This window comes from Paramormyrops kingsleyae, chromosome 2, assembly GCF_048594095.1.
Source record: "Paramormyrops kingsleyae isolate MSU_618 chromosome 2, PKINGS_0.4, whole genome shotgun sequence".
NCBI lineage: Eukaryota > Metazoa > Chordata > Actinopteri > Osteoglossiformes > Mormyridae > Paramormyrops > Paramormyrops kingsleyae.
In genome coordinates this window covers 24,154,320-24,168,733 of record NC_132798.1, presented here as the reverse complement: position 1 = coordinate 24,168,733, position 14,414 = coordinate 24,154,320, and the positions used below count along the sequence as shown (strand labels likewise).

Sequence of the window (14,414 nt, the reverse complement as noted above, 5' to 3'; positions counted from 1 at the left end):
CCAAAGTCATAAGAAGCTTGATAGGTTACTTCAGTCACAGCTTGTCAAATCTTTTTGCTACCAGACAAGTGTTTGGCCATTTTGAATCACCACAGTTTTTCAGAGACCCAAAGAAGCAACGCAGAGTAAAGCGAAAGCAAACAATGGAGTGTATAAAAACTATTTAACTGCATCACATTTACATTTAATTAGCAGACGCCTTTATCAAAGGTGAAATACGATTCAGAAAACAGGGTCAGCCAGTCCCTGGGGTACCTGCAGTTCTGGGACTTACACATGGGCGCAACAGTGAAATGACTGTACCAGCCACAGGACTTCAGCTGATAACCTTCCAATCACAGGCAGAGTCCTAACCCACTGAGCCACAGACTCCCCCTACTACTGACATTTGATCCCATGCTTTGACAGGATAATAAGTAAATAAAGAAATTGAGTACAACTTCTTTATTGCACAGAGCTCTCCAGTGAACAGAAAAACTGGATCACGTTCCTTATAGACAACACATTTTACAGTAAATATCTTACTATAATGCAGTAATTAATGAATGCAGGTTGGCATCCTCGATATTTCTAATGTTCTACATTTAACTTCATTAGCATATATTTTACATCAGAAAAATGTAATATGCAGGTAGAGATTAGAAGTTGCTATTAAAATGACTGCCTTAGGCAACAGAATAAAAATCTTTGAAATCAAAAACTGGGCTGCAAGGAAATGGGCCACCACAAGTTCCACAAGGTGATCAGGGGTGTCCCCTTGTTGGGAATCTGTTGGGTTTGCACAAACAGAAATTATGCTCCCTATCCCATGTCCTCTTTGCCTGAGGTCTTCTCTGCCAGTACTAGAAAGGATGGGATGAATGTTGAAACTGCAGATGTAAGGATGGAGATTAGCTGCTTGGTAGGTCAGGATCTGTTGCTCTCCAAATACCAAGTGTGAATTATATCTGAATACCGAAAAGACTATCAGGACAGACACAAAAGATCTGAAAGGCCCAGAATCATGTTTTGCTGCAAGTTATATTCGTAGTGATGTATTTTTGGTCGAACCCTTAATAACCTAATAGTGTTTTCAATCTTCTCTCACCAGTGTACATAAATTGAAGTATTAGTCATAAACAACAAACTGCCGCATCATCTGCTACAATACATACAGTTCACTAAGATCCAGTGGATCACAAGTCACTTTTGATAAGAATTTATTAGTATAGGCCTCACGCAGGAGGTGACAGTTCATAAAAATGCATGCATATGGATCACAGGCCTTCTGACAGAGGTCACCAGGTAACCCTCTTAACCAAAACCAAAATTTTTTGATCAGTTTAGGATGCTGGTTGCCAGCACACTTTGCTAGTTTTCTGTCAGCCTACCACCCAGTACCATCCCAGTAAAGAGAACCATTAGCACCTTCTTTTGACATTTTAACCTGCTCTGGCATGGCCTAAAAACTAATGCCATGGCCTTAGGGGATTTCTTGTATGCTTCTGTGACTTGATGTGAAGCAGTAATGCCACACACTATCTGGTTGCTGAGGGTAACCTGAGAATGGCTTAATTCACTAAATGAGAATGGATGCATGGTTGCTAAGGAAATTGGTGGGTATTATAAAATGCTATTTTGGAATGAGAACCAAGAACGAAATTCTGAATGCTGGTATTCTCCACTGTCTAGGCCAGGCCCTGCTAAAATCAGTTACTTTTCACCAACTTATAAACAGTGTTGTCCAGTGGGATATATTAATGTCTAGATCTTCTGGTTTGAGGCTGAAGGGGGATTATCAATGATAGGCGTTTTCCATTGTAATATGTACAGCAACTCTAACAGGAGAACTGTCAGATCTGTGACAGTGAAGCTGGCCCACGTGATGTATATCTCGAAGTGCACAGTATCGGGACATAAATAAGGATCGCAGGACAAGGGTGGACACACCTAAGACTCAGAAACCTGAGTATAGCACTGTGTTACAGTGTTTATTTAACAGAAGCCAGGGACAACAGTAAAAACTGAAAAAAGTTAAGCTGTGGTCGACATTACATGAAGCAGCCAGATAAACAGACTAGAAGATTGCTCCCTCCTAAGTTAGCTTCTCCAAAAACAGCCAAAAGCACTTTGAAATATCTGTTGCCAATAATCCAGATTGAACTGATTTATCCAGACAATGATGCTTAAGTCAGGTTTCACAGTCAAACAAAATGCTTCTTTGAAAACACATACTGAACCCAGGGCTAGACAATAAGGCCAAAAAACTCTCAATTTCTTGAAGATGCATGATTTCAAATCATTCCAGTGTTTTCATCCTAGTTTCCAACATTGCTGCCATGCCGTTGGGTGCTTCTGTGACAAGTGCTGGAAAAAAATCTGTGGTGTTACCATTTTGGGTGCAAAGGTCTTTTTATACAACTTTATATTACATTTGGTTTGTTCAAAACCAAAACTTTAAAATCCGATCCAAGGGCATATAAATGAAGTGACATTACAATCTGTTAGATGCTCATCTAGAAAGGAACTACTGCCTGTCTCTATGTTGGTTAAAGATCTTTTTGGACAAAACACATGTGCAGCTGACTGGGGCAGAGACATTTATGAAGCCAAGTGCATAGTTTTTTTATGACATTTTTTATATTTAAAGTACACAAATTAATTAAAAATCAGATCACCAAAGCTGAAATAAACCTCTCTAACAGTTTGTAGACCTAAAATATGCTAAATTACTGTTTTTTTGCTGCATCCTGTAATTTAAGAGTGGGGTTATTAAAAAACAAGTAAACAACACTTATTTGATTTAAGGGACACTGTGACTGGGGGAAATAAATGAAATGCCCCGCAGTGATTTGCATGCTTTACTTTCCGTCTTTACGCACTATGAGCTTGCAGCAGTCAACATTATTGCTATGCACATTAAGACTTGGTAAGCTACACTGTAATAAACGAAAGTCGTACAGAAAAAATCTCATGGTTGTGTTTCTGGATCAAAGTCTAGGACAATAACTTTAACACCAACTAATAACATACATCTATAATCAAAATTGTCTTGTATTGTGTACAACCCACTGATCAAGTACCTGACAGTTTTAAATTACTATACATTCCAGGTTCAAATTTATGACAACAGCTGACCTGTACAGGATGAGAGCCAAGCACTGGCCACAAAACAACTTACAAATACGAGTGATCCAAAGTGCCATATATCAAACCATTTTTTAAAATTATGTGATGTCCATTGTTGGATTATCACAAACAGAAATGACTGTAGCCAAAACCTAATATATAATTTAATCTCATTAGTACACAGAAACAAATCCAATCATGAGATTTTTGCATATGTGTTAGTGACCAATAATTATTACAGTTGGTATGTGCATATGGATTCTTTCTCCACCATCTTTAAGAAGCAAGAGAAGGAAAGTCGATGTAACCGTAGACCACCTCCCATAGGTGGCATCGTATTCATAAATTAGTCACACACATAGCGTGAACATGAAAACCTGAGAGCCATTCACAATACGAATCCACCAAAGAACAGTGACATCGGAGAGGTCCGATTGTTACAAGACGGCTGCAAATGTGTCCTTACTTCCCAACTTCATTCTACAGAAGGTCATGAAGCAGTGTTAACACAGGGACGATTTAGCATATGCCTTCTCATTTCGGTAAGGCAGGGATGCAGTCGATGCGTCGTCTTGACATCAAATGAATCGTGCCACCCTTCGCTATTCCGGACGCCGCGCCTCCCAGCCGGACGACTGTCATCCGCAGTTCATCTAAAATCCTAAACGGAAGGGGGCCGATCGTCAACGGGAAAGAAGATGGCCATCCTGCTAACCCCCGTAAGCGAAGACCTGGAGACTTTAGGGATTTGGTTTCTGCATTGAAATGACGACCACTTCGTCGTGCGGACAGTGGGGGTCTCCATTCGCATTAAACGTTAAAATACCGTCTTTCAAATAGGAGCCTCCGCCGTGCCGGTGTGACGCCCTGCCGTGAGCTGCGTCTTCCTGCAGCCGGTCAGCACCAGCACACGGTGCCGCCCCGGTACAACTGCGTCCCCCCCCGCCCCCATATCGGGGTCCCTCTCCCCCATATGAAATCAAGATGACCCTCTTACATATTTTATGTATAATAAAACATGACAGAAATCGCACCGGTTTGATATCTCACTGATGCCGTTGGACTTTTTTTGATAGTTATTTTTGCCGCAGCCGACCACCTAGCTGCACTAGCCGATGACCGACGATTTCGGCACGGACTAAAAAAAAAAAAAAAAAACCTACAGAACCGAGCCCACAGGAAGCGCTGGGATGGGAGCCAGTGGACGGCTAGCTAGCTAGCGCCGTGAAGCGAGGCGCCGGCTCACACGCGTTATCCCCAAGACGAAAATAATGCGGGTTCGCTGCGGACATCCACCCGAAACCCACGGCCCAGTCACCATGACGTCAACCCATCTCCCCGGCCGGCAACCGGGCGTCCATATGCTCGGTACCGGCTCAGATACACGCAGGCCGCCGTCTAATAAACTATTGATCGGTGCCCAGTATTACTGCTGCAGGCGAATAAGCAAACGTGTGGCGTGTCCTACTGAATGTAGCCGGCAAAGACACAGACACGCATACAGGCTTCTCCGCCCAGGACGGGCGCCAACGGCCGCCGGGTCCCCACAGCAACACAAAGATACTCAAACAACTCCCAGGGAAAAGGGGGGAGCAATGCGCCCGGCAGCGGGGAGATTACCGCTCATCACCGCTCGCAAGACACTTACCATCGCTCCGTTTTATTTCCACGTAAATCCCAATTAAGATCTTGCCGAAATTAGCCGCCATGCTTCATTAGTGAAATGTGGTGCTTTTGATGACGGGCTCCTTTTATTTGAATTACCTCGCCGCGGAGCGCTCTGAAAACCGGGGAGGTGGTTTGGGGGGAGAGAAGTAGCCGGGAGAATACGGCGTCTGCGCGCATGCGCTGTCCGCCCTCCCTACAGCCCTTCGCAGGCTGGGCGCAACAAGCGCCTTAAAGAAGAGGTGCTTTTCTGTCGGCATAATCTCGTTTCGGAAGCAGGTGGATATGTATATATATGTGTATTGTGCTGAGTATATAACTAAAGCAGTTACACAGAAAGCGATTATAATCAAGAGTTTCTAAACATTATCGATAAATATGAACAGACCGTGTGGTCTGGATATAGTAGTGGGTTGTAATTTTGTTTTAACCCTTACCAAACCAGTTATCCGATTTTTTTCAACAACTGCCCTGCTGACTAAGCTATTGTGATTTGCTTTGGGTTTCTGTGAAGCGATTACACAATATATGTATATTATACATTATTATGTGCTTACAGTGTCAACAGTTAAACCTTTTCTATGCCACTTGTAAGTAATGCCAGGGGTGAGTAGCATATATGGTACACCAACACAATGTCTTTCACTCTGAATGAAAATAATTACTAATCCAATAAAATCAATACATTTAGGCTGCAAAAATATATTGCGTAATCTCATTTGCAAAAGTAATCTCTGAACAAATACTTTGTAGGTAGGTCTTTGGTAGTCTGAGTTTTTGGAGGAGTTTCTATGAACTATGCAGAATAAAATTACAAAAAATGAACGTTGGGCCTAACCCAGCTTCTAGAAAGCTTCAAAGCTTTGCCAATTCTTTTGTGATGCTCTCCAGCATTTTGTCACCTAGTAACTTTATTTCAGCATTCCATGAAAAGTCAGAAATATTTCTTTTTCACATTTGTGACCGAACACACATATTCACATAGCATATATGGGCTTCTCCTAAAAACATACACCTGGCCCAATTCAAATCAATGCAGAGGGCATGAATATTTACCAATTAAGTTTTAGTTTTGAGCATTTTGTATCTTAATTCCTAAAACATTTAAATATATTCTTTTATTTGCTTTCACTTATATAGTTAAGTATATATGAGCAGATAAATGATCCCATTTACATACATTTTGTATTTAAGCCCATCAAAATAAAAAATAATCAATGAGAGCAAATACTTTCTGAAGGCATTAAGAATGAACAGTGAGTTTATTTTGCACTGACATCTGCATCTGTTTTTGTAACACGTTTACTCTCCGATCCTTCAAATGACTAACATGCTTCTACATATCATGTTTATTGATTTTACTCAAAACTGATGAGTCACCGTTAAAGACTTATTGACAGTGAAAACTGTATTTTTATAACTTTAATGAAATGTAAAATAAAACTCCTTTCTTAGATCTATGAAGTGGAGGAAATATTACTTCATAAAATTTGTGGGTTATGTAAGAATATGAATTTGACTAAAGAAGTTTAAGTACTTTGAATAATTAGCACACTGAGTTTTTTGTGAAAGTAGAAAGGCTAAAGAATTACTGAACAGATTCATTATGAATTGCACAGAGGAAACAGGAAGACAGCAAAACTGACCCATCTGAGAAATCAAGTCAACAATGAGATGCTTAATTTAACCATTTGTGAAGTCTTTCAAAAACCAGAGGCCTACTTCCTGTACAGGATATTGACTGCTACCATTCATTTAGGGTTTGCAAAAAAACTGATCATTGTTTATATCTGATATAATGCAAGTGATTCAGTAATTGTGACGTTGCACAAAAACATGCTGTTTTTGCTTCAATGGCCCTATAAGTCATCCTGGGGAAGAATATAAGGCAGACATAAAAATTTATTTTAATGTAATGTAATGCAATAAATGTATTGCATGTAATTGTAAATGGAATACAATTATGCAGTACGGAATCCATTTAAGTTAAATTGACAGACACAGTGGCATATTTGTACTGTGGAAATATTACAGCAGTTGAATTATTTCACAAACTCCTTGAAGGTCGTTGCATATTGGGTGACCTTTAGTTTAGATTTAAAATGTTAATCTAAATAGTGCGAGATAGGAAGTATATTAACAATATTATTTATTTATTATGAGAGATAGTTCAGTGCTTGAAGTTGGGAAAAACAGTACCCAGTTCTGGTACTCCCCTTGTCATTCAGTACCCAGTTCTGATACTCCCCTTGTCATTCAGTACCCAGTTCTGATACTCCCCTTGTCATTCAGTGCCCAGTTCTGTTACTCCCCTTGTTATTCAGTACCCAGTTCTGATACTCCCCTTGTCATTCAGTACCCAGTTCTGATACTCCCCTTGTCATTCAGTGCCCAGTTCTGTTACTCCCCTTGTCATTCAGTACCCAGTTCTGATACTCCCCTTGTCATTCAGTACCCAGTTCTGGTACTCCCCTTGTCATTCAGTACCCAGTTCTGATACTCCCCTTGTCATTCAGTACCCAGTTCTGGTACTCCCCTTGTCATTCAGTACCCAGTTCTGATACTCCCCTTGTCATTCAGTACCCAGTTCTGGTACTCCCCTTGTCATTCAGTACCCAGTTCTGATACTCCCCTTGTCATTCAGTGCCCAGTTCTGATACTCCCCTTGTCATTCAGTACCCAGGTCTGGTACTCCGCTTGTCATTCAGTGCCCAGGTCTGGTACTCCCCTTGTCATTCAGTGCCCAGTTCTGGTACTCCCCTTGTCATTCAGTACCCAGTTCTGATACTCCCCTTGTTATTCAGTGCCCATTTCTGGTACTCCCCTTGTCATTCAGTGCCCAGTTCTGATACTCCCCTTGTCATTCAGTGCCCAGTTCTGATACTCCCCTTGTCATTCAGTACCCAGGTCTGGTACTCCGCTTGTCATTCAGTGCCCAGTTCTGGTACTCCCCTTGTTATTCAGTGCCCAGTTCTGGTACTCCCCTTGTTATTCAGTGCCCAGTTCTGGTACTCCCCTTGTTATTCAGTGCCCAGTTGTGATACTCCCCTTGTCATTCAGTGCCCAGTTCTGGTACTCCTCTTGTCATTCAGTACCCAGTTCTGGTACTCCCCTTGTCATTCAGTGCCCAGTTGTGATACTCCCCTTGTCATTCAGTACCCAGTTCTGGTACTCCCCTTGTCATTCAGTACCCAGTTCTGTTACTCCTCTTGTCATTCAGTACCCAGTTCTGGTACTCCCCTTGTCATTCAGTGCCCAGTTCTGATACTCCCCTTGTCATTCAGTGCCCAGTTGTGATACTCCCCTTGTCATTCAGTACCCAGTTCTGTTACTCCCCTTGTCATTCAGTGCCCAGTTCTGGTACTCCCCTTGTTATTCAGTACCAGCAAATATTGAGATATGCCAGTACTCTGCTCATACTGCATATCTACCTCAAGTAATGAGATAGTTCCATTTAATTTGATTATATCAATAAAACAGCTGACAGAAAAGTTAAGTGGTGGTCTATTGAAATGTCTTGGGGTCACCACAAAATAGATTGGACCTTTGGAGCTGATCCTTCTGCCGATCCCTTGAGTCAGGGGTCTGAATTTAGTGTGTAAGGTGACATAGCAGGAAAGCCAAAACAATAGGTGAACTGCACAGTCCTGGGGCCATTTGAAGTGACCACAATGTGTGAGACATGTGAGCATCCTGTTCATGGCTTTGTCTAACATAATGTGAAGGACTTCTTTGACAACAATGCCCGGCACCACTGCTGACAGAGGCGACGGCCATTGACAGAGGCATGATCTCCATGAGCAGATGAAAAGGGGTTTTGTTCTCTGTTGTCACATTTCACAGCTCATTGCATATTGTTCACTCAGCACAGACCACCATTGCCTTCATACACTAGGAAATAAAAATGTCAACCACTTGTAAGCATTATTTAGCATGAGATGCTAATATGCTAATGTACTTAATGCCACTGTGCAGACCTTACTGCGACATGTCAAAATTGACCACAATAAAGCCACTGTTGACTGACAGCCTTTATTTGCATGTTTTTTGACGGGCCATCTGCCTCCCCCTTGGCTCATTATTCATTCTGCAAATATATGATCTCATCCTTGCCCCGATGCAGCAGAATACTCTGGTTCTTAAACTGAAGGACATTGTTATCTGCAAGGTTTTCTCTTGCAGATTTTCCTCTTTTAATGTGTCAAAGTTTTCAAAGTATTTTTATAGCGTGCCGTGAGCTATGTTTATTTGAATCCAGTGAATGTGGTTTTCCTGCTTGTATCCTCAAGACACTCAAGACAGTGAATTAGTACATACATGATTTATGTGCATTTGGTACTATAAATTATATTTCTGATAAATGCAAAACATCTGTCAATATATGCCCTCATGCATGTGGAGTGTGAATGTGCTTCCTATGCTCACAGAAGTTTCCCCCAGGAATAATCCCTAATAAACCCTAAAAATTACTTAATTGATAAGTATTTATCCATTTCATCCAAAGCATCCCCTGCTTTATGCTGTAGGCTGTAGTGTCAGTGTAGCTGTGGAAAAGCAATTCAAGCAATTGAAGGGCACTGGTTATAACAGCAGTCTGCTAGAAATACGAAATGCTGACTGGAGGTAACATCTGCAGGGAATTTTAAAGGATTTTCAAAAGCAGACATTAAAATAAAACAATGACCTGAGTCATAATGCTCTTAAGTAGATAAATGGCATGGCTGAGTTGGTTTTTCTGCAACAAGAACAGCTGCCTGAATGTTTTGTCTGCTCAACAGTGTGATTTACAGCAACATGCTTTGCATAAGTGAAAGAAATACAAACAGAGTTATATTTACATCTCTATAGAAAGTCTGCATAGCCCTAAACTCCTTTCTAAAAAAGATTTGATTAGTAATTTGATTTTGGGATGCTGATTTTGTCCTGGCCATATGTGACACATTGACAGCACATGATACATGTGAACATAAAGTATTTTAAGTTGGCAGGAGGAGCTGCTGACCCTGATTGGACCAATTACATTGTTAGGGATGAAAAATGGCCAGATGGGATCAAGAGGTGAGAAGTCAGAGAACTTCACCAAGGCGCACAAAGTCTATATAAGGTCACATCTGACCTTTGCCTACTAGGACGCTGCTTCAAATCCCATGGCCAGCAGGGTGATGTCACCTCTAGCAAGGCCCTTAACCCAATTGCTCCAGGGACTGACTAACCCTGCTTTCGCAATTGTATGTCTGCTAATTAAATAAATGTCAAGGTCAAATCTGTATGTCTAGGATTGGCATCCCATCCAGGGTGTACCCCCTGCCCTGTGGTAGACTGGCATCCTGTCCAGGGAGTACCCCCTTCCTTGTGGTAGACTGGCATCCTGTCCAGGGAGTACCCCCTTCCTTGTGGTAGACTGGCATCCTGTCCAGGGTGCACCCCTGCCCTGTGGTAGACTGGCATCCTGTCCAGGGAGTACCCCCTTCCTTGTGGTAGACTGGCATCCTGTCCAGGGTGCACCCCTGCCCTGTGGTGGACTGGCATCCCATCCAGGGTGTACCCCCTGCCCTGTGGTAGACTGGCATCCTGTCCAGGGAGTACCCCCTGCCCTGTGGTAGACTGGCATCCTGTCCAGGGAGTACCCCCTTCCTTGTGGTAGACTGGCATCCTGTCCAGGGAGTACCCCCTGCCCTGTGGTAGACTGGCATCCTGTCCAGGGAGTACCCCCTTCCTTGTGGTAGACTGGCATCCTGTCCAGGGTGCGCCCCTGCCCTGTGGTGGACTGGCATCCCATCCAGGGTGTACCCCTGCCCTGTGCCACTGGGGATAGGCTCCTGTGACCCTGACTGAGATAAACAGCTGGAAAATGGATGGATGTTTACTCTGCAATTTTTGTGTTAGGGCTTTTTGTTACGTCAGGTCCCTCTTTGTGTTCCTAGTTGAAAGCAGTGTCACTCTTACTATTAGCCAATTTTCCTTATGCATTTTTCTGTGTTTCTTTGTTGTCATTCTGTGGCCCTCTGCCGTTGTCCTACAGACTCAGGCCATGCCAGAAACATTTGGCCGACTGTACCAAAGAACTATCAAAATATTTGACAGGGAACCGAACCATCAAAGCGAGCTGCACTGAAGAATTGATTAACATGCATCATTATTTGTCAGCATTTCTTATACGGGTGCCTCTGAAATCCATCTACACTGGGACCGGCAGATGAGCATCAAAGCTGGGATGAACAGCCTGTGCACAGCGGTACAGCCATGCCGTCCAGGTGGCTGGATTCACCAACCTGGATTGCTGGTGATCCACACTGACCTCCATTCACTGCCCGCTGCTGCTCTTGTTTTGCCTTGCGATTTGGAACCAAACCAATGCCTCATGCTGGCTTAATGTACATAATACTGTTGGACAATGAGTGAATGTGTTCTCTCACTGAATGTGAATGTGCTGCTAACGCAATGATCACTTTACATCTAGGATTGTAAGTACTATTATTACAATATTAAAATGTGTGCAATACCTGTTTACACTGCACTGACAATAGTCTATCTATCTATCTATCTGTCTGTCTGTCTGTCTGTCTGTCTATCTGTCTGTCTGTCTGTCTGTCTGTCTATATTTCTTGTTTGTTTGCTTCGCAGTTCTAAATCAAATGAACTGATGTCTTATGATTCAGATATATATTTACAGATGTGATTCATTTTATATACCTTCATAAGAGGACCTTCATATTCTACTTGTTATTGGACAAAAAATAGAAATAGGGATTTTTACAATTCCCGACAGCTACATATAAAACACTTGCATCAATGTCTTCATTGTTTGCATTTATATGGGCCCAAAATTATTTTGATAATAATTGATACACAAACCTTAATCGAGATATGCATAGTAAAGCTTAATTAAAAGAAGAACAAGACCATTATATGCTGGACGTGTGAACATGGAAAGTACTTCACGTGCAGAGAGGCAGCATGGTGAAGCTCAACACAGCTCTGAGTGACATGGACACCAGGACATGCTGTTACTTAGCAACAAGTCCTCAAAGCAAAACAGTAATAAATACTGAGTCCTGGCAGCATTGAAGGTTTAGCCAGAGATAAATGGACATGTAGTTTAAAGTAAGGCATTTTCCATCCATCCATTTTCCAACCTGCTCATCCTACTGGGTTGTGGGGGGGTCTGGAGCCTATCCTGGAAGCAATGGGCATGAGGCAGGGAACAACCCTGGACAGGGGGCCAGCCCATTGCAGGGCACACTATAGGCACTTTAGGAACAATTTAAGAACTCCAAGCTGGAGTACCTGGAGGAAACCCCATGACAACATGGGGAGAACATGCAAACTCTCCACACACATGACCCAGGTGGAGACTTGAACCCAGGTCTCAGAGGTGTGAGGTAACAGCGCTAACCACTGCACCACCATGCCGCCTAAGGCATTTTAAGAACATGAAATAATTCAGTGACAAAAAGTGACTTTTCAAAATATGAACTTTAATCCGTAGATGACAATAATGTCAGTTGGAATAGCATTGATCAGTAAGCAGTGGCTGTGGTACTTAAATTATCTTCTGACTTTGGGTTACGTGGAATCAAAGGTTTCCATCACTTAATTAGTAACATAGCTTTGGTGTCATTTCAGACTTTCATTAAGACAACCAAACTATATTCAGTTACTGTTATATGTGCACTGTGATCAGATTTCCTTTACCTTCATTTTGATATACAACCCCGGAAAAAATTAAGAGACCACTATATTTTTAAACAAATCTGCATTTTTAAAATCCTGGTTTAATCGTGGTTCTGCTGGCATGAGGCTACACTGAGCAGCAGGTTGCTTCCAGGTTCACAATTTCTAAGACAGCAGTACACAAGAACAAGGTGAAGCAGGAGACACTGGGAACGAGCAGAAACCAGCCAGGTAGAGGGCAGAAGTGACGTTCTAATGCCAGAGATGACCGCTAACTTATCTGACATCTTCTCTTGAATCGTAGGATGATATTGAGTGACCTTAGGAGGAAACATTCCTTAGAAGGAACGGGAAACATTAAGTGCAGGTGTGAAGTGCACTGCTAGGACAGTTCGTATCAGGCATATCAGTTCGTATGAAGTCCCATAAAGTATGGAAGAAGCCCATCAGTGAGAAGCAGGGAAGAACCAGGCTGCAGCTTGCAAAAATATATATATATCATTCAAAGATGCACACCCAGAAATTGAGTAATGAGTAGAACAAAAAATTGTGCTGTGGTCTCTTAATTTTTTCTGAAGTTGCATATAGCACTCTTCATTTCATTTATGTACATATGGAGACAGACTTGTGCATGTGCACAGACTCACGGCTTGCATGTCCAAAATCATATGACAGCCTGCCATTTAGCATATAGATGAAGTGCTCTGCAGCCTGTGGTTTGTGATTTATCCAGTAGTGTTGTAGCTTACAGTTAACATTGAGACACCAGTCTTTATACTGCATGTACACCACTATTGCTGTAACCATTGGCCAGGTTCTGAGTATATCCTGTTTGACTGCAGTGACAACCAGAGACTTCTGATGCCAACGGTGGAACCTGGCAATGGAGCTATCACTGCAGTGGTCGCATCTCATTTCTCCAACGCAGATAGGGTGCATCAGCAGAAGTTTCTTCCTTTTAAAGGCTGGCATAGACTGTGCAATTTTTGGCTGTCCCAGATGAAAAGTTACCAGCATGAAAGAATCGTGGCTATATCTTTGATCATGACTCCAAGACAGTGGTCCTTCATTGCACTGTAAGAGAGGCTCAAAGATGAACGTTGTCACTGTCTGGCAACCAAACATAGGCTGGGACAAATTTCTGACAATCATCCTTTTAAACGCTGATGATGTTTTATTCTAAAATATTGATTTGTGTCATAGCCTACGATTCAGTAGGTATTATCGTCATACACTCTACATTGCCATTGTGCTGAAGTTTAGGGGATCAGAGTCGCACAGTGTGACTTGCAATAAACGTATATAATTGCTGAATTCGCACAGCCGGTAGGAGGCTTTATAGATACTTGTATTTATATACACTCACTGGCCATTTTATTAGGTACACCTGTTCACCTGCTCATTTCAGCAAATATCTTATCAGCCAATCATATGCCAGTAGCACAATATATAAAATAATGCAGATTAAGGTGCTTCAATTAATGTTCACATCAAACACCAGAAAGGAGAAGAGAGGTGATTTAAGTGACTTTGAACATGGCAGGGTTGTTGGTGACAGACAGGCTGGTATGAGTATTTCAGAAACTGCTGATCTACTGGGATTTTCACACGCAACCATCTCTAAGGTGGACGCAGAATAGGCCCAAAAGGATAAAATGCATACACACCGGCCCTTTGCGGATAAGATTGGACACCCCTGATATAAAGAGTCACAGTCACAGAATACTCAATTGGTTGATTGAAACAAATTCTAGGTCTGGATTTGTACTTTCTGGACCTGGACTTTCCACCTCTGCAATTTGGTACTAGCAAGGTACACATAATAATGGGGCCAGTGAGTTTATGTGCTTCAGTTTCTTGTCTGAAGGGTGTGCCACCTGGAGGTTACAAAGAGATATTACAGAAACAAAAATCCCATTCTGTTTTTGGGTCCCAAACGGAAAGGGTTTAAAAATCCAAGGTAAGTT

At 42.1% G+C, this 14,414-nt stretch overlaps 1 protein-coding gene across 3 annotated transcripts in view; it reads right to left on the bottom strand.

The window, feature by feature from the left end:
• Positions 1 to 4,961, bottom strand: part of kif2a (kinesin family member 2a) — a 30,818-nt gene extending 25,857 nt beyond the window's left edge. For 2 of the 3 annotated variants that reach the window (XM_023802814.2, XM_023802815.2), the window contains exon 1: positions 4,757 to 4,961. In XM_023802814.2, coding sequence (XP_023658582.2) covers positions 4,757 to 4,817 — 61 coding nt within the window. In that variant the 5' untranslated portion in view covers positions 4,818 to 4,961. The remainder of the gene's footprint in view (positions 1 to 4,756) is intronic. The other variant, XM_023802816.2, reaches the window with a different exon arrangement.
• Between the last annotated feature and the right edge of the window lie 9,453 nt (positions 4,962 to 14,414).